This window comes from Lithobates pipiens, unplaced genomic scaffold (genome assembly GCF_037356315.1).
Source record: "Lithobates pipiens isolate NorthernLeopardFrog02 unplaced genomic scaffold, aLitPip1_a1.2 Scaffold_13, whole genome shotgun sequence".
In the NCBI taxonomy this organism is placed as follows: Eukaryota; Metazoa; Chordata; class Amphibia; order Anura; family Ranidae; genus Lithobates; species Lithobates pipiens.
In genome coordinates this window covers 242,306,725-242,327,800 of record NW_027507718.1, presented here as the reverse complement: position 1 = coordinate 242,327,800, position 21,076 = coordinate 242,306,725, and the positions used below count along the sequence as shown (strand labels likewise).

Genomic DNA, 21,076 nt, shown 5'->3' with positions numbered 1-21,076 from the left:
AGGGCGTGCATACTTAACCATATTTTAATTTACATTTTTTTTTTAATTTCTACTCCCCCCTAAAAGATTTGTTTGTTTTTCAATTGAGTTGTACAGTTGATAGGTCACATTAAAAAAGGTGGCAGTAGTTCTGAAATGATTTATCTTTATCTCAATTTTTTACATCGCAGAAAGCTGACATTTTAACAGGGGTGTGTAGACTTTTTATATCCAGTCAATGTTAAACACCTTCATAGCATCTAGTGAAAGCTGGGCCCTAGGTACTACTTTCTCAGCTGGTGATTGCATATTAAGGAAAAGCCTTCTTAAATTGATCGCAGTGGATTTGGCATAAATGCAGCTTGATTGGAATGTACAATAGATGCAATAACCCGATTTAGCCCGAGTGACATGACATCAACATTGGTGTGAATAAGAGCACATAACTGACGCGCATGAAAACTGATGTCAGCGTGCATGAATAACTTATGTCTTATGTCTCTGCAAATGAAATCTGTACAGTTTTCCCTTCAGTACCCATAAGTTTTCATGCACGTATGGCGTGAACAAGCCCTTAGACCCCTTTCTCACCGGGGCGTTTTGCAGGCGCTATAGCGTTAGAAATAGCGTCTGCAAAACGCCCTAAAGAAGCTGCACGATTGTGTGTAGTGTGAAAGCCCGAGGGCTTTCACACTACAGCGGTGCGCTGGCAGGACGTCAGAAAAAAGTCCTGCCAGCAGCTTCTTTGGAGCTCCTCCACCGCTGCTCCCCATTGAAATCAATGGGGCAGCGCTGTAATACCGCCGGCAAACGCAGCTATTACGGCGTATTGCCGGCGGTTTTAACCCTTTCGTGGCCACTAGTGGGGGTAAAAGCGCCCCGCTAGCACCCGAAATGCGCCGCAAATCCGGCGGTAAAACGCAGCTAAAAATAGCGGCGATTTACCGCCCACGCCATCGGCGGTGTGGTGTGAAAGGGGTCTTAATGCCATTCATTATCTTAGAAATTGTGACAAAAAAAAAAAAATCTGCCTTTCTCAGGCAGGCTGCTTGTGAGGTTGAGTGGTCAAGTGCCTTCGACAGAGCAGATGTGAGTTTTCTTCCATGGCTCTCTCGTTTGCTTTTCAAAATAGCTATGAGTAAGGGTAATTCCCTGTGAGGTACTCATGGAGCAGGTGGCAAGTGTGTCTGGAAGAAAAAACACAAGAACCTGGATGTACAGCAGCCTATAGTGAAGTCCTTGAGGTGAAAGGAAGTGCCTGAGTACCTTATTCAGGGCTCTAGACAAAAGTGGCAGTAAATAGGCAAGAATAAGCTCTGAGTGGTTGGGTTTAATGCCAGGTTGGAAACGTTTACACTAAACTAAACATAGCCCAGGTTTTTATAGTAACACACTCAGATACAGGATGACCGTCTTACCTGCCCATGACCCTGTGTCGTAATCTAGGGATCCGGCTTCGCCTGTCACGGAGGATACACCCCAGTGGGATCTTTAATGACTGGGTTCCATGGGCACAGACGACAGCCCTGGACTTGCATAGTACTCTGCAGCCAACGGCATGTGTTGCACAAAATGCCAAGGTGAGCGCCCATGCAAGATACATTGCTCAAAGCAACATTACAGGTCATCCCTTTGTCATGGGGTCTAGGTATGGCTCCCAAGGTTATACCAAGGCTGCACTGCTCTATATGTGCTACTTCTTATGGTATTACAAGACAGCAATGATTTGACTAAAGAATCCAAAAGATAAAATAAACTTTACGCTGAGTGATTTCGGCATAAGGGAGAAGAGGTTCATCACCTTAGGACACTAGCAAAAAAAAAAAAAAAAAATCAAGAGTGGGGTAGAGTAGGGCAGGCATCCAGGGGAGCCTATAACCTAGGCTCTATGAATACTTTGTCTGTGTTCCATAATGCATGATTAAGATATGTGTGCAATAAATTAAACGCGTTAACGCAAAAGAGTGGACAGAATTACATTTCAATTGAAAAAGCCACCATGCAAAGTAATTTGACAAAGTTTTTACAACAAAAATGTTATTTGAACACACCTTCTGACCACCTCTTTCCAGCCTTCTTCCCTCTTTTGCCCTCTCTTGGGACTGGCTATTGTCAATTTTCCATTGGGAGATGAAAGCGGAGAAGGCCCAGTCTTCGTGCTTGTAGATAGCGAATTACTGGTTTCAATAACCGATTCGGATAGCCTTCAAACCAGAACAAAACACCATGTTAATGTTCTATTTACACAACAATTCAAGTAGAATGCTATAAACCTAAATATAGGTAATTTCTTTTAAACAGCTTCATACACAAGTGGAAAAAGGAAAAACAAAGTGGTACAATACATATATACAGTTCCTTGCGAAAGTATTCGGCCCCCTTGAACTTTTCAACCTTTTGCCACATTTCAGGCTTCAAACATAAATATAAAATTTTTATTTTTTGTGAAGAATCACCAACAAGTGGGACACAATTGGGAAGTGGAACGGAATCTATTGGATTTTTGAAACTTTTTTAACTAATAAAAAAAATGAAAAGTGGGGCGTGCAAAATTATTCGGCCCCCTTGCGTTAATACTTTGTAGAGCCACCTTTTGCTGCGATTACAGCTGCAAGTCGCTTGGGGTATGTCTCTATCAGTTTTGCACATCGAGAGACTGAAATTCTTGCCCATTCTTCCTTGCAAAACAGCTCAAGCTCAGTGAGGTTGGATGGAGAGCGTTTGTGAACAGCAGTTTTCAGCTCTTTCCACAGATTCTCGATTGGATTCAGGTCTGGACTTTGACTTGGCCATTCTAACAACTGGATACGTTTATTTGTGAACCATTCCTTTGTAGATTTTGCTGTATGTTTTTGATCATTGTCTTGTTGGAAGATAAATCTCCATCCCAGTTTCAGGTCTTTTGCAGACTCCAACAGGTTTTCATCCAGAATGGTCCTGTATTTGGCTGCATCAATCTTCCCCTCAATTTTAACCATCTTCCCTGTCCCTGCTGAAGAAAAGCAGGCCCAAACCTTGATGCTGCCACCACCATGTTTGACAGTGGGGATGGTGTGTTGAGGGTGATGAGCTGTGTTGCTTTTATGCCAAACATATAGTTTTGCATTGTGGGCAAAAAGTTCGATTTTGGTTTCTTCTGACCAGAGCACCTTCTTCCACATGTTTGGTGTGTCTCCCAGGTGGCTTGTGGCAAACTTTAGATGAGACTTTTTATGGATATCTTTGAGAAATGGCTTTCTTTTTGCCACTCTTCCATAAAGGCCAGATTTGTGCATTGTACGACTGATTGTTGTCCTATGGACAGACCTAGGGACGGCCAGGTCTTGGTAGATTTGCAGTGGTCTGATACTCCTTCCATTTCAAAATGATTGCTTGCACAGGGCTCCTTGGGATTTTTAAAGCTTAGGAAATCTTTTTGTATCCAAATCCGGCTTTAAACTTCTCCACAACAGTATTACGGACCTGCCTGGTGTGTTCCTTGGTCTTCATGATGCTCTCTGCGCTTTCAACAGAACCCTGAGACTATCACAGAGCAGGTGCATTTATACAGAGACTTGATTACACACAGGTGGATTCTATTTATCACCATCAGTCATTTAGGACATTGGATCATTCAGAGATCCTCGCTGAACTTCTGGAGTGAGTTTGCTGCACTGAAAGTAAAGGGGCCGAATAATTTTGCACGCACCACTTTTCAGTTTTTTATTTGCTAAAAAAGTTTAAATTATCCAATAGATTTCGTTCCACTTCACAATTGTGTCCCACTTGTTGGTGATTCTTCATAAAAAATTAAAATTTTATATCTTTATGTTTGAAGCCTGAAATGTGGCAAAAGGTTGAAAAGTTCAAGGGGGCCGAATACTTTCGCAAGGCACTGTATGCGACAGTATGATCCTGAAATACAGGATCATGTTGGTGGTTGTTGTGTCCTAGTCAAGTTGGCTGCAGTATGACATACTGAAATTGCAGCTAGAGATGTTGTTAAGCAGTCTGCCCTAGCACCTTATAAGAGCTCTATGTGGAAGACGCAATCAAGTATGTGACCAGTGGTGTGATGTAATAGCTTGTCATTCACCTGAGAATAAGCTCTGAGTAGTCGAATTGTAGCACCAGGTTTGAAAAGTTTGCACATTAAAGTCAATACATTGTACACATTGCCCTGCTTTAAAGTAATGGTCAAAGACACAGGGTGACCCCGTTTTACCTGTCCACAACGCTAGGCTACGAAAGGTCCAGGCTTTGCCCGGCACGGTAGGCATATCCTCAAAAGGGATCCTCAGGAACTGGGTTCCATAGTGATGGATCATGGCCCTGGACCTGTATAGTGCTCTGTGACTAACATGTCTGACCAAATGCCAAGGTGAGAGCCCATGCAGGATCCAATGCCCAAAGCACCATTAACAGGTCGTCACTTTAATGTGGTAGCCAGGTACAGCTTCCAAATTCTACAGAGGTTGCGCAAACTGGATACACTGCTTCTGTGTTGGCATTTCAAGACAGCGAGGGATTAAATAATCAAAACTAAAACAAAGGATAAAAAAATTAGTTGAGCCGGGGGCGATTTTCTCTGTGAAGGAGAAGAGGTCCGACGGACATTAGAGACTGAGGACTCAGAGTGAGGTAGGGCTATAGATGAGGTGCCCAGGGGGCATATCCTCTAAAGCTTTGCTGGTGTCAAATTACCTAAAGGAACATGCCTATATCCAGGGTGTATGAATATTCTGGCAGTGTCTTAAGATTTAACAGTTTTGATTCCTTTTTACAAAATAATTTGTACAGCAAAATTGACTGGAGCAATACAGACATTTTACTGCTTTTGTAACACTGACAGTGGTTTCACACATTGCATCGAACACTATGTGCACAGTCATCATTTTCAAAGTACAAGCCAATGGGAAATTCGTTTTCCATAAGTCAAGCTAAATTTTCTTACTTTTCAGGGTTTTTAGTAAGTCTGCATTTAAAAAAAAAAAAAAAAAAAAAAAAAAACACTTACTTTATTGAGGTTTTAGATGATACTTTTCTTTCTTCTTTTGGAGAGGAGACAAGCACCGATGGTTTCTTTTTGCTTTGCAAACTGCTGTCATTGATGGCAGAATGATTGTCGCTCTTATTGCTGCTGTTGCTGCTTTCATCACTGCAGCTGGAGATCCTCATGTTATCACTGTCTCCGCTTTCACTGGTACTACTACTTTTGGACTCTCCATTTAGCTTTTCTTGCTGCCCATAGGAAATGGGAAGCTGGTCTTCAAATATAATCTGCACGTTTTCTGCTATTTTGTTCTTTCTGCTTTTCCGCTTTGTGCCGCTTGTGGCAATGGTATTGTTTCTTTTTCCATGCGAACCCGCCAAAGTGGTCCATGTAGCAGATATGCCAATAGTGGTAGTGGTGGTTGCACTAGGTGGTTCTGTAACTACTGGGGGCTCATCTAGAGAAGTAAATAAAACGTTATGAATTTTAAGTGTAAATTCATTTCACAGCTATAAATCAAAGTTTCTAGAAAGCAGATGTACTACCAACATTTTTTGTTGCTTTTAAAACATATGCACATGGTAAGTTTATCATAAATGCACATATACTGTTAAAAAGAAAACCTAATGGCAACATCTGAATAACCTTATGTGAGCTATAGGATTTAAATATTGAACACCTGTGTACACCACCTTCCATCTTTATTTTTGCATATATAAATGCGTGTTCAATGTTTTATTAATCAAGGGAATGTGAAAAATAATCTATATGCCAAAGTTTATTGGAACATACTGCATTTGAAAACAGATGTATAGCCAAAATGGCGGCGCGGAGACCCGAGACCGAGGGACGGGTCAGCCTCGGGTGGCCGACATCGCGGGCGCCCTGGACAGGTAAGTCTGCTTATTAAAAGTCAGCAGCTACAGTGTTTGCAGCTGCTGACTTTAAAAATTTTTTTTTTTTTTTTTTTTTTTTAAACCGGCCCTCCTCTTTAAACCTAATAGTGCAATTCAAATATCAAGCACAAAAAATAGCTACGTTTTATTGGTATAAATATTACAAGGTCACACATGGTACCTGTTGAGGTGACCAATAAAAACACAAAACACAATTAGTTACCTTCAATCTTCTGCTTTTCTTTCTCAAGAGCAGCTTGAAGCTCAAAGTTTTCTTTATTTTTGGCTTCAATTTCCTCTAGTTTTCTCCTCTGCTCCTCTTTCTTCTTTCGCCGCTTTTCCTTCCTTTTTTCTCGCTTTGCAGCCAGCGCCAACCTTCTGCTTTCTTCTCGTAGCTAAAATAAAATTCAGAAAGTTATTGTATAGGTTAGGGGAATTTAAAAACTATAACAGAATAATTTAAAAGCACTGATGTGCCAAGAGCTCATGTATTTCACATGGATTACCTTTTCTAAATCAAGCTCTTCCAAGAGGATGCTAGCGTTCTTGTTAGCTTCTGCTGCCTGCCTGTCTTTGGCTTGTACAATGGATTCCATACAGAGATGGCACTTCTTTAACATTTCCTGAAATAGCATAAAATAGGTTATTAAAAAAAGGCCAACTCAAACTACTAGACTAAAATGCAACCAACATTCTAATAAAAGTTCTCCTTATTACCAAAATATCTGAATTCCACAGAAAAATTTCTAAGCATGCACTTCAGTGAAATGATTGTGTAAACCATGGAGTTATATGCAGGCTACATTCAGGAGATTGAATACCTGGCTAGAACTTGGCTAGGGCACCTCCTAGTAAATGCTAAACAAATCCACCTGAGTGAGACTTCGGTTTTTTATCAAGCAATGAACACCGGAAGGGTTCTGTACTGTCCACCAAGATAAGGAATTCGGAGGAGGGGCTGGACATTGCATAGTAGATCGCTGCACAAGATTGCAGCAATCTTTCCCCCGGAAGTGGGAGCGGTTACCTGGATTTGACGGGTATCCACTCCCCCTCCCTCCTGAAAGAAGCCAAATGTGGAGGAAAGTGATTTCGCAGAAATTCAATTTTTGGATGACAAAAAACATTTTCTTTTGTGCTTTTTTTTTATTTTTTATTTTTAACACTCGTCAAGTGCATCACCAAAAATATATCAGCCCTCAAAATACAATAAAAGGTGTCTTATTGGCAGCTTCAGCTGTCAAGGCTTTTAGCTATAAGATGCTTTACACCGAAAGAAATAGGCTATTCTGGAAATTTAAGTCACAACATGTTCTAGTTGATTCAACACAGAACATGGCCCTGGAATACAGGATTCAGTTGATTTACTGTCCTTCTCCAATTAGCTGCAATTTGACTGATCCGGATGCACTGCTTATATTCTTATAACAGAATCCTTTAAAGCGCTGATTGAAGAATTCAAAATAAAATGGAAAATAAAGAAAGCTGGTTAAGCAGAGTGAGTGGGATTTTAGGAGTATTCCTAGGAACCATGTGCAGCAAAGCTATTGCTAGTCACCAATTACCTGAATGTAGCAGCCCAGACTGTGACCTAAACTGTATATGTTTAGCATACAAGAAAATAATGCTCCGATGACAACTTGAAGAATCTTGTGGCTGAAACTTGCATCAGCTGAGGTTTGAATATCCACCTGTTAAAACCCATAAAATGTGTGAACAGAGCACCAGGTGGCAGCCTTGCAAATCTGAGTTATAGGTTTTTGGGCTTTCAAAGCATCAAGCAACAGATCTGGTGGAATGAGCCCTGATAAGGGAGGGAGGAATTGTATTCTTAAGGGTGTAGGCCCTGAAAATAACTTGTCTAATCCAACCAGCAAAGGCAAAGCAGGAGGCAGGAAGTCCTCTGAGTTTGTATGAAGGACAAAAACAAAGACTCAGTTTTGCAAATAGAATACTTAGCTGCTAAGTAGATTGACCATATACAGGCAATGAAAGAAAATGTCCTTGGTATTTTTAGGAGCAGGACAGAAGGGAGGAAAGAGAATATCACTGAGGTGGAAAGAAACTACAACCTTGGGTTCAAGACCTTGTCCCTGTGCAATACAAGAAAAGGCTCAGAAACCTACCCAACAGATTTAATTGCCACTTGAAAGGCAATCTTACAAGAGGTCTCCTGAAGAAACCTCCGATTGGCTCAAATGGGTGTCTCTGGAGTACAGAGAACACCAGGTTCAGATCTCAAGGTGACAGAGCCAGATGCTGGTCAAGACCAGTTTGAAGAAGTGCAAAAGATAAACCATAGACTCTGCAACTCAGAAGTGTCCACGTAAACAGGCCTTCTATGTGCAATAATAGATCTTGAGGGAGGTAAATTTCCTCACTCCAAGGTGGGAATGACTGAATCAAATATACCTCATACCCTTCAGAACGTAGATTTCAACAGCCATGCCATTAATGCTAGCCTCTATGAATCAGATTGAAATAGGGGACTTTGCATCAGTAAATCTGGCCTGTTTGAGCCAAAGCTGGTTTGCCATGAGTCTGAGAATATCAGTATACCATGTCGCCCTGAGCGAATTCAGTGTGAGAGGGATCACCTGAACCCTTTTTACCACCATCTTGCACAGCAGTTGATGAAGAATCCAGGGTGTCCACATCTGGGATTTCCCCCCATCACCGATAGACATTCTGAAAGCTTGAGATAGATCATTCCCTCAGCTTAGGATGTCTGTCTGCCCACAACAGGGACGTGGATAGCATAAGAGATCTGGAAGGTGAATTTCAGCCCAAAAAGTTACTAATTTGTTTTTTAGGGCGGCTCAAAGTCTGGAGCCTTCTTTATGGTGTAAGTCACTACAGTGGCATTATTCGACTGCACTCTGACTGGATGACCTTGCAGAAGAGGGATCTAGTGTTGCAGGGACAAGGAGGCATCCAGTGTTATAGGTCTTAGAGGTTAGAGTCTTGATTCTGCTAAAGATCATGTTTGCTGGACATTTAGACTGCATTCACACATGAGCGGTTCAAAGTCACGCGTTTTTGCTGCAATTTTGTACAGGTCACCAATGCAAAAAGCTGAAAACCGCCTGTAATCTGCCCGTTAGAAGCTCATGTTCTTTTTTGAGCTTAAGGCATTGTTCAGGTGTTTTGCTTCAGGTGACAAAATGCTCAGATGTAAACAGGTGCCATTGAAATGAATGGAATTTTGCTTGTTGGGTGCTTTTTTCTGGCGTTATACAAGCATTTTAAGAGCTGAAAACGCTCAGGTGTAAATGCAGCCTTAGGGTATTGTAAATTTTCCACAGGGCTGGTAAAGCTAGCATCCCCTTACCACCTTCCAGGGTATGGGAAGGAATGACTTTCCGAACACTAGGGTAAAGTTGGAGATCCACCATGACGGGGAGAAACTTGTCTGTCTGGATCGACATATAGGGCAGTCCAAGGATATTAAGTAAAGAGAGAGACAGAAGGGAAGCAGTATTATAAGACATTGCTTTAGGACAAGGAAACTGCTTTTAACCTGAGCAAGGTTTTAAGTTACCTGTAGGCCATTGGAAGAGCGAGTGTTGTGTTATTTGGCCTTTTTGTCCCAGCTCCCTTGCACCTGTGATTAGCTGTTGCTAAAGCGAGGGAATCCACAGTGAGGCACTCACAGAAAGTATGTGAAAGGTATTGGGGTTTGCACGCCTAGAACATAAGGGTGGACCCAATGTAAATTTGGGTGCCAAAACCAAAAATTAAGAATGCACTAGGCCGAAAACCGAAAATTACAGGTTTTAAAAAATATTAATATTATATATAATTGTATTAAATAGTTAGGTTGAAAAGAGACACCAGTCCACAAAGTCCATCCAGTTAAACCTTAAAAACAATAAAAAATATCATACAATCCAATATACCCAATTTTATGCCCACAGAGGAAGGCCAAAAAAAAAACCCCCAGCAGAGCATGCTCCAATTTGCTACAGCAGGGGAAAAAATTCCTTCCTGATCCCCCAAGAGGCAATCGGATTCTCCCTGGATCAACTTTACCTATAAATGTTAGTACCCAGTTATATTATGTACATTCAGGAAAGTATCCAGGCCTTTCTTAAAGCAATCTAATGAGCAGACCATAACCACCTAAGGCAGGAGTCTATTCCACATTTTCACAGCTCTTACTGTGAAGAAACCTTTCCATATTTGAAGATGAAATCTCTTTTCCTCTAGACGTAAAGAGTGCCTCCATGTCCTCTGGGTTGACCGTAAAGAGAATAACTCAACACCAAGTTCACTATATGGACCCCTTATATATTTGAACAGGTTGATCATAACCCCCCCCCTTAGTCTCCTCTTCTCAAGAATGAACAAATTCAGTTCCTCTAATCTTTCCTCATGGCTGAGCTCCTCCATGCCTCTTATCAGTTTGATTGCCCTTCTCTGCATGTTCTCCAGTTCCCCCATATCCTTTTTGAGAACTGGTGACCAAAACATTATATTTAACATTGTATTCAACTTTTTAATATCAATTTAAATATAAATTTATTGTTGGCCATTATTGGCATTTTTAGTGCAAAAAAAGGTCAAGAAAAACGCAGTCTCTATCTCTTGCATCATGTCCGCAGTCTTCAACGTAAAAACTTACATTGCTAATAGTATTAGCAAAATTTCCATTTGGTGCATCTCTAGCAGACATGATACAAAAGATGAACAGATACAAGAGATCAATGCTGAATCGCCAGTGCCCATCAGATCGATGCAGCCTGCAAGTGCCCGGATCAGAATGGTGGTCTCCGTGTGTCACCGAGTGTATTTGAATTGCCCGGGATGCAATAACCATGTCTCGCCTACTGCGGCCCCTACAATTCAGTTCCGTGACTTAAGGAGATCGCAGCGAGGAGTGGAGGACTGGGCGCACCAGGTTGACACTACCGAAATGGGCGACCCTTCCCCCCCCTTTTGGTGTCAGCCTTTTTCTTTTTGCCGATACCAAAAACACCTTTTTCGGCTGATAATTTTCAGCGTACCGAAATTTTGGTGCATCCCTACTGGAGCCGATATAACCCAGGCACCGACCCCGTTCCTTGGTTATGTTTCCTGTAGCAGAAGCAGCAGGAATTGCAGCAAGCATGTACGGTTTTATCAAATATCAGGTGAAAGTGTGTCAGGCAGGAGGTGTGCTGCAACTGCGGCATCACCGTGGGACTAAGTGCAGAAGGGAAAAGAATGTCAAAATTTTAAAATTACATAAAAAATACTTATGGTTCCAAAGGCTCTATAGATTTTCCATGTCACTGGGCCTGTTAGGGGTCTAGGCTTCGCAAGTGGCAGTGGGCATAAACTGAAGGGATCTTTAGGATCTGGGAACCATGAAGATCACAGCCCTAGACCTCTATAGCACCGAGGCCAATTACACACATAGCAACATGTCAAGGCAAGTGCCTAAACGCAGGATCTAGTGCCCCAAGCAAACATTACAGACTGACCCCTAACCAGTGGCATCTGGGAGAGGTCCCCAAGGTAAACACGGATGGTTTCTGATCTGGAGACTGCTGGATAGACCAGGGTAAGAATCAAAACAGAACAAAAATATTACAGCGCACACATGCAAAGCTAACATTTACCTCCAGCAAGGCTTTTTAAAAACACCTAGACATTTTCAAAAAACATCAAAAAATATGGGGATTTGGTCACAAGCTTAAGCCCACTTACTGGTCTTATGGCAGCACCATCTTTATGCATTTTTTTAGGGTGTGCTCCCCAAATATCTTGTTTGCCAAGGTAAGAATCAGTCTCGATGAGGATTGGGGGCGCTCTGTGCAAAACAGAGCATTAAAGTGATTCTAAAGCCTTAAGGTTTTTCACCATAATGCATTCTATGCATTAAAGTGTTTGTTACCTCGAAAAAATAAAACCCGTTTCCTTAAAGCGGTAGTAAACCCGCTAATTTTTTTTTTTTATGAAATACTTACCTTAGAACGAGGCCCCGACATCTGGCCCGGGTATCGTGGCTCCGGCGCTGTGAGTGGCCGGAGCCACGATATCGTCACTGCCATGCGCGCGGGAGATTTTATCCCGGCCGGTCGGCCACTGCCGGACTTTCAGCCGAGAATCCCCTTGTGCGCATGCGCCGCTGCAGTCAGCGGCGCATACCGAGGGGAATATCGTTTAGGAGATTTTTTTTTTTACCTACAGGTAAGCCTCATTACAGGCTTTCCTGTAGGTAAAAGTAAAAAAAAAAAAGGTATACAACCACTTTAAAGCATGTTATACAGCACAGCGCTTATGCCGTGTCATTTGCCCACCTGTAATACCCAGCTGATCCTGCACATTTTTACCCTCCCCTCTCTGCGCTGACTCCGATATATCAGGGCTGCTGAGACCTGACAGTCATCTGTATGTGCCTTAGTCATCTGTAGCCTGATCTCCTGCGTCTGTTTCCCTCTATCCCCTTCCCCTCTGCTTGTCAGTTCACTGATCCTCCCCTTCTGCATCTCATTTATAAAAATAAGCATCGTCTGGCGCTCACGTGACTGCCCAGTGTCCTCCCCCCTCTTCTTGGCTGATGTCAGTGAGGGTTTCCCAGCACCTCCCCCGCAGCCATCACATCAGGAGAGAAAACCCGTGGCCAGTCAGCTGAGTGCCAAATGGCACTCTGAAGCAAGCTATTATACTGTATGTTTTTATAAATGACATGCACTGTGGAACCTAATGTTATATATCAGAGAGAACTGTAGAAAAAATAAATAAAAAATTACCCTAAACACTAAGGGAAAACCTTCTGTTCTGCAGAACACGGCACCACTAAAATTGTACTCAAGTTGTGTTTAAAATGAGATTCAAAACAATAACTTGTTAAGAGGATACATTATGCTAAATCAACAGTAATTTACTCATCCAGTACTAACCAACTTTAAGGGTGCCTTTTGCAAAATATAACTTCAGGAAATTACAAATACAACAATTAAAAACAAACTTCGATTTGAGAATGTCATCGAATGTGTATTAGTCAATGATTTATTCATATCAATTTACCTTATCTGTAATGGTGGCAATATACCTCATGCACTCAGAGTCTGAGGGAAACTGGTTTACCTCTTTCACAAGGTAACGTACCACTTTAACATGACCCTACAACACAAAGAAAATACAGCTAAATGGAAAGCACTCAAATAATGCATATATTTAAAAAGAATGTACACCATAATCTGTGAATGTGCACTTTTAAAATATTGAAAGCAAAGAGGTTACAAAGAAAAAAAAAAAAAAAAGTACCTTTCTAAAAGCTGCCATGAGGGGGGTAATCTTTCTATTGTCTGCTGCATCTACATCTGCTCCAGCTTGCACAAGTAGCTGAACAACATCCAAATGACCTCCATTTGCTGCTAGCCAAAGTGGAGTGTTCCCCTTTTTGTTTCGTACATCAATATGCGCTCCCCTGTAATAACAAAACGGTTTAAAAACACTGCCTTCTATCCATGCTGTTGAAATACTTAATAGTATAAATAGAACATTCAGTTTCACGTCTAAAATGTTAGTCTTATCTGGGTGTAAGGTCATTAAAGAGAAACCAGGGTAAAGATAAAAACTGGAGTAAGAATTGCACAAACCCAACAGTCATTTATGACTGACTATTCACAGTATTATAGTGAGCGGTTCTAGAATCCTATATGCCCACATCCTGAACATCGTACACAGATCAGTAATTGTTTGTAGCATAGGATTTTAAAGGACATGGGTAATGGCATCACAAACACTATAAAATCATAGCATTATACAAATATTAAAAGTAATCATACATCTTCATTTGAAATATATTAAGAGGACGTGTAATGCAGCTTTTTAACCCCTTCGACTTTCTTGCGACGACAACTGATGCGGCTCAGCAGCCGCTCGGCTGTTATCACAAGGAGGAGGGGACCTCCCTCTGTGCTCGCACACAGAATCAAAGGTAAACAGGTGTTCAAACGACACATGTGAGGTATTGCCACGATCACTTTGAGCGAGAGCAATTCTAGCACAAGACCTCCTCTAACTCTAAACTGGTAACCTGTAGAAATTTTTAATTTGGCTGCATAGGCCGGATTCCAGTGGTAAAAATCAGCAGATTCTTGTGGCTAGAATGACAGGTGCATGCAAATAGCAAGGGCTGCTCATCCTGTACAAAGTATTGATAGGCTGACAGTAGCTCCACATCTTACCTTACCTGTGGTTAGGGACAGGTGTGCTAGTTTTCACATCAGAGAGACCCCCCCCCCCCCCCCCCATCATCACAGAGTCCTCCAATTACAAAGTCCCTTCTTCATATCAAAACTCTACTTTTCGACAACAGCAGTGAGACAGAGGGTGGGAGGTGGAGCAGGACTGAAAGAGGAACACTTCAGTTCTCTCCTAAATGCTAGAGGTGGCCTTGCATGCCACCTGTCCTGGATTAGTGTCATGTATTGAATGGTGCAGGTGGGCAGACACCAAAACCATAGCAACAAATGATGCGTTGAGTCCTGCCCTTGCGTGTCATGGGTTATAATGGTAAATGCAGCCCTTACCTGGAAGAAACATTTCTTTACTGCCACCAGAAGAAAACCACACGAGCCCCGTTCAATTGACAAAAAGGTTAGGTCCCTACCCAATACTGACTGTCCCCAGGCACCGAAATGGGAGAACATCCCAGGCTTCTAGGGCAAGATGGGCCAGAGTCCCACCATGAGGAGTGGGTGGCAAGAGAAAAAAAAAAAAAAAATGTACTACTAGCTACTAAGTGGCATGTCTCCTCCGGAAAGAGGAAACAAACTGCCCTGTTGAGCAGAAGGACATCCTTTTAAAGTGTTTTTCTGAGGACACAATTCCTGTTGGGGGAGCTGCTTGTGTTCTGTCCTGGAGACGACTTGAGATTTTAATGCATCTAGTTTTTGCTCCTCCAGATACAAAAGGAGACAGTCATCAACATTTAGCATAGTGACATTTGAAAGAATGAAGCGGGCTACATGTGTAATTTGAAATTATTATAAAAACTACAAAGAAAAAAGTATAAAAGCTTTCTAATCATTTAAAAACAGCCACTGAAGCTACCTGCTAATTAGCAGCTCGCAGAACTTGTAGTGCCCCTTGTCTGCAGCGATGGTCAGAGCAGTATCCCTCGAAGATGGCACTGGAGGAGCATTGACATCTGCACCTTTATCAAGAAGAACCCGTCCCACTTCTGCATAACCACCAGAAGCCGCTTCCATTAAGGGAGTCAGACCAGTCTGTAAAATAAGCAATTAAGGGAGCAGAAAGCACAGAAGTTGAAGCAATTTGCTAAATCGGTCAATTATTGCTTAAAAAGCAAAAGGTCTAACAGGAGAGAACAATGAGAGAATAAATTAGGGGGGGAAACAAAAATTGGATTTTTATAACAGCTTACCTGTAAAATCCTTTTCTTGGAGTATATCACGGGACACAGAGCACCATAGTAATAACTATATGGGTTATAGACCACCTTTAGGTGAATGGACACTGGTTTAACCAAAAAGGAAACAGGAAGTGCCCCTCCCTATATAACCCCTCCCATATAGGGAGTATCTCAGTTTTTGTAGCAAAGCGATATATACACATCCCAATAAGAGGAGAGGGATCTCTGTGTCCCGTGATGTACTCCAAAAAGGATTTTACAGGTAATCCATTATAAAAATCCTATTTTCCTTATCATACATCACGGTACACAAAGCACCATAGTAATAACTATATGGGATGTCCCAAAACAATGCCACCCTAGGGGAGGGAGACAAAGCAAATAGTCACCACCAGGTGTGAGGACCTATACTGCTGCCTGCACACACTGCGCCCAAAAGCGGTGCCCTCCTGCCATCTTACATCCATTTGATAGAATCTCGTGAATGTATGTACCGACGACCAAGTAGTGGCTTTGCAAACCTGAGCCACAGAGACTTGGTGATGCACTGCCCATGAAGCACTGACTGCCCTGGTAGAGTGTGCTTTAATCTTAAAGTGAAGAACCCTTCTTTTCAGGCCATAAGCCTGACTAATCAACTGATGAATCTACTTCGCAACAGTAGATTTTGATGCTGCCTGACCCTTTCTAGGGCCTTCTGGCAACACAAACAAAACATCAGTTTTCCCATATCTGAGCAGTCGCTTTCAGATAGGCTTTAATTGCGATCACTACAATCGACAGAATAAAATAATTTCTTCTTCTGCAGAACGAGGTTCTGGGAAAAAGAAAGGCAAGGAAACATTCCGATTCAGATGAAAACCAGACACTACTTTTGGCAAAAAAGGTTGGGTGTGGACACAGCACAACCTTATACTTGTGAATGATCAAGTATGGCTCCTTACAGGAGAAAGCAGCCAATTCTGATATTCTTCTTGCAGAGGTCATCGCAACTAGGAATACCAATTTCCTTGTCAAAAGGATCAAAGCAATAGTTCCGGGATAGTTTCAAAGGGTTGTCTCCGCAACCCCGACAAAACCAGATTCAAATCCCATGGGCAGAAGGGTATTCTAACTGGAGGAGTTATCAGAGTTACCCCTTGTATGAATGTCCGGACTAAAGAGCGCAAAGCAAGCGGCCTTTGGAAAATCACTGCCAAGGCCGAAATCTGACCCTTGATTGTACTCAAGGCCAGCTTCATTTCTACTCTCAATTGTAAAAAGGCCAGAATTCTTCCTACGACATACAAGGATGCCAATCCTTGGTTTCACGCCAAGTGACGTAGGCCTTCCAGACCATGCAACAAATGGTCCTGGAGGCCGGCTTTCTGGTATTAATCAGGGTGGTTACCACCGCACCTGAAAGCCCCCGATTTTTTTAGAATGTGGGCTTCAATAGCCACATTGTTAAATTTAGCATTTATAATCATTCCCTATGACAGCAGGTCCGGACAAGTTGGAAGAGTCAGACTCCCCCCTACTGCTATTCTCACTATCCCTGCATACCAGGGTCTTCTGGGCCAACTGAAAACTGATTCCACAGGATCACTAACGCATCTACTCTGCGTGCAAGTGGATCCCTCGTTCTCACCACAAAGTTGTCCAACTTCTTGTTGAACCTGGACGCCAATAGATCTACATACGGCGTACCCCATTTTTGGCATATGGTCAAAAAGACATTGGGATGTAGAGACCATTCTCCCGGCAACAACTGTTGACAGCTCAGAAAATCTACCTGAAAATTTTCCACTCCTGGAATGTAAACCACAGATTGGCAGAGAAACATGTTCCTTTCCCAAGTCAGAATATAGTCCACCTCCCTTTGGGCAGCATGGCTTCTGGTGCCTCCTTAGTGATAGATATAGCTTACTGCTGTGGCATTAACAGATTGTGTCCTGACAGGAGCATTCCGCAACCTGGACGTCCAGGCTATTAGAGCCAGACGTACTGCCCGTATCTTTAGGATATTGATGGGCAAGGTCTTCTCAGACTCTGACCACTTCCTCTGAACTGTGGTTTTTCTAGAACTGCTCCCCAGCCCCATAGGCTGGCATCCGTAGTTACTACTTTCCAGGAAACTGGAATGAAGGATTTCCCCTTCTGTAAATTCCTGGTCATCAATCACCAGTTGAGACTCTGGCACACTTTTGGAGCCAGATTCATTGGATAATCCAAGGCTTGGATCGGTTTGTTCCAAGCAGACAGAATACCATGTTGTAACAGTCTTGAATGGAACTGGGCATAGGGAACTACTTCGAAAGAAGCTACCATCTTCCCTAGTAATCTCATGCAAAGGCGAATGGAAGGACCCTTCTTTGCCTTGACCGTCTGGAGCGTTGACCTTTGCCGGCGGCAAGCACACCCTTTCCTGGGTTGTGTCTATGACCAGGGTCAAATACTGCAGCCTTCTTACTGGCTGCAAGGATGATTTCTCTAGATTGAGAATCCAACCCAGGTGTCTCAGATAACTGACTGTTCTGGACACCCCTTGATTTACCTTGCTATTGACTGATCTACCAGTAGCATGTCGTCTAGGTATGCTATTACTGCTATACCCTGGCCCCTTAGTCTTGCTAGTACTGGGGCTAACACTTTTGTAAACTGTCGGGGAGCAGTGGCTAACCCAAAAGGCAAACTTCTGGCGAGTGCGGAAAATATTGGCACATGTAGCTACGTATCCTTGATATCTATGGATGCTAGAACCTCTCCTCCCCATAGGGTTGAAACTGACCAAATTGACTATTCAAAAGGAGTGCATGTTTAGGAAGCGATTCAGATTCTTGAGATCTAGAATGGGTACGACATCTCCATTTGGTTTTGGTACCATAAAGAGATCTGAGGGAACCTCTATTATCACTGCCTGATAAAGTAATCGGTCCAGTGCCAGAAATAAGGAATATTCTTTACTGGGTCCTTGGGAACATTTGATCTTTGAAAACGTGATGGTGGAAACTCTTGGAACTGTAGCCTAGGGCTACTACAGGGAGGAGCAACTTCTTAGATTTCATATAGCCAAGTATCTAAAAACCACCGCGGTCTTCCTCCCACTTGATCGAGCAGGGCACCCCTTCACAAGGAAGCCTTGGGACTCTGTTTTGCAGACTTCTGACTACAGGGCTTTTTATAGCCCTGTTTCTGGTTATGAGGCTTATCCTTTGCCCCTGACTGTGTAGGCCGTCGAGACAGCATGGAGGCTGTTGCCCCAGACATCTAAGGAGAAGGTTACAACCTTTCTCCATGAAACAAACCCAGCCAAGAGCTTCCTGCTTGGTAACTCAGCTGACTGGCTGTTTAGCCACAGAATCATGTGCATATGTATCAACATGAGCACAAGGCGAGACGCCTGATGGATAAAACGCTTGATGGCGTCCACTGAAAGTATAGGGCCCTAGATAGCTCAGTTAAACCTTGGGCCACTTCAGTTTGAGCAGGAACTTTTTTTTTTTAAACCTGCTTTAATTCATCCCAAAGGGATTGACAGATGCCTATTGCTGCCACTGCCGGTTGTACTACCGCACCAGCTAAAGCAAATAAGGGCCTTAAGTAGAGATTCCAACTTATCAGCTGGGGTTAACCTGACCTCTCAATATATATATATATATACATACACACACATATATACACACACACAAATTCCCTGTCTTTCTGACTTACCTGATCCCCCGCCGCAGGACTGCTGGAAATGATCACAGACAGATCCAGCCTTCACCCATCGCAACGGGCCGTGTCATGCCAGACCTTCAAGGACCTGGTCCCCTTTCACGGGTCTACTCCCTTGGAAGTGTACAGCACCACTGTCGGAAAACTTTGGCTGTATTAACATGACCCAGGGTCCAGCTCTCAAAAGAGAAGCATAAGTAAATATCTTGTTTCTTCCATGCGGCCCAGGTAACATTGTTTGGTTTTCAAGCATTTTAGATGGAGCCGTTTGTACAGCTCCTTGATCCTGTCAAGTGCTCTCTTAGCACTTCATCAACCTGTGATCAACACCTTAGACACTGGCAAAAAAAAACTGAGATAATTCCCGTATGGGAGGGGTTGTATAGGGAGGGGCACCTCCTGTTTCCTTTTTGGTTATACCAGTGTCCATTCACCTAAAGGTGGCCTATAACCCATATAGTTATTACTATGGTGCTCTGTGTCCCGTGATGTACGATAAAGAAACAGTGATAGAAACTGCTTAGACTTGCATGGCTTTAAGAGGAACATGACTGGTCTTGCGTGAATGAAGTATAGAAGTTCACAAGAGCCAATTAAAGTGGAAGTCCATGTTAAAACTAAAATCCCTGCATCTATAGCCACCAACGTTCTAACACTAACCTATCTAGACCTGTAAAGAAAACAAACAGTATACATACCTTTTCTGTAGGCAATTTGACCTGATCTCTAGCAACGGAAGCGTCCGACAATGGCTGTGAAATGGGTAGCGATGTCACCCATAGACTTTCTATGGGGCTTCCGTTGATGGACGTGTCTGACATAGCTCAGCGTGTGATCAAAGCTTCTGCCGCTGGAGATTGGGTCAGGTCGCCTGCAGAAAAGGTACGTATACGGATTTTTTTCTTTACAGGGCTAGATAGGATAGTGTTAGAATGTTGGTGGCTATAGATGCAGGGTTTTAGTTTTAACATGACTTCCACTTTTACACCATCTATTATGAATCCAAAAGCCAGATAGCCAATGACAATCCTAAGTTGAAGCGCTTTCCTTACCTTTGCTCTGTGTTCCACATTAGCTTTTCTGTCAAGGAGGAGACTGACCACTTCGGTTCTGCCTTGGAAACAGGCCAGTGTAAGTGCTGTGTTTCGGTTTGTTTCTATCTGTGCGTTGATGTCTGAGCCCATGTCCAACAGCAACTTAACAGCAGCAGTATGCCCATTCATGGCAGCCAACATCAAAGGTGATATTCCCAACTTGCTACCAGTTCTGAATATAAAGAGTTACACATGGACCAAGATTTAAATAAAAAAACAAAAAAAACAGCAATTTGAAATTACATTTTTGCAAACTGACAAAAAAAAACTGGTAGTGTTAATGGTAAAACAAAAAAATGTGATATTAACAGAAAGGAAAAAAAAAAAAAGGAATTGACTTGCTTGTGAAATGTCATCTTGGAGAACAGTATTGGACATGGGCCTTTATATCCCAAAAGCCTGGGTTATAGGCTGCTACCTTGAGATGGTTGGAAACTGGCAAAACTTTTGGACATGCCCCCCTTGATACATGCTTCCTACCCCACTTCAAGAGACCTATTTTTTTTTTTTTGCTAGTGTCCTTAGGTAATGGACCCCTTCCCCCAGTTTCCTATTCTGAACTAGTTTTCCTTAGTCTATTTTGGATTCTTCACTGCCTTTTAGTATATTAGAACAATCCATCCAGATTCAATGCAGAGCAACAGAATCGGGGAGAGGGTGTCCTGTGCCCTGTACAGTACTCCAAGTAACGGAATTTACAGGCAAGTCAAAATTCCTTTCACCTTAACCACTTCGGCTCGGGAAGATTTTACCCCTTCGTGAGCATGCCATTTTTGCTATTCAGCACTGCGCTACTTTAACTGGCGACTGCACAGTCAAGCATCGCTGTAGCCAAACAATTTATGTAATTTTTTTCACAAAGCTCTTTTGGTGGTATTTGTGCACCACTGGGTTTTTTTTTATTTATTGCAATATCAATGAAAAAAAGACTGAACATAAGAATTTAAAAAAAAAAAATTTTTTTACTTTGCTCTATACAACATATCCAACTAAAAAACAAACAAACATCTAAATAAAATTTAGCCAAAATGTATTCTGCTACATGTTCTTGATAAATAAAAAAAAA

General features: G+C 42.4%; 1 protein-coding gene across 8 annotated transcripts in view; it reads right to left on the bottom strand.

The window, feature by feature from the left end:
• The window catches only part of ANKRD17 (ankyrin repeat domain 17), a 217,824-nt gene that overhangs the window by 30,114 nt on the left and 166,634 nt on the right, over positions 1 to 21,076 (bottom strand). For all 8 annotated transcript variants that reach the window (XM_077476428.1, XM_077476431.1, XM_077476429.1 and 5 more), the window contains 8 exons: positions 19,969 to 20,182; positions 14,896 to 15,071; positions 13,102 to 13,264; positions 12,862 to 12,957; positions 6,354 to 6,470; positions 6,071 to 6,242; positions 4,976 to 5,408; positions 2,031 to 2,183 (listed from right to left, as the gene is read on the bottom strand). In XM_077476428.1, coding sequence (XP_077332554.1) covers positions 2,031 to 2,183; positions 4,976 to 5,408; positions 6,071 to 6,242; positions 6,354 to 6,470; positions 12,862 to 12,957; positions 13,102 to 13,264; positions 14,896 to 15,071; positions 19,969 to 20,182 — 1,524 coding nt within the window. The remainder of the gene's footprint in view (positions 1 to 2,030; positions 2,184 to 4,975; positions 5,409 to 6,070; positions 6,243 to 6,353; positions 6,471 to 12,861; positions 12,958 to 13,101; positions 13,265 to 14,895; positions 15,072 to 19,968; positions 20,183 to 21,076) is intronic.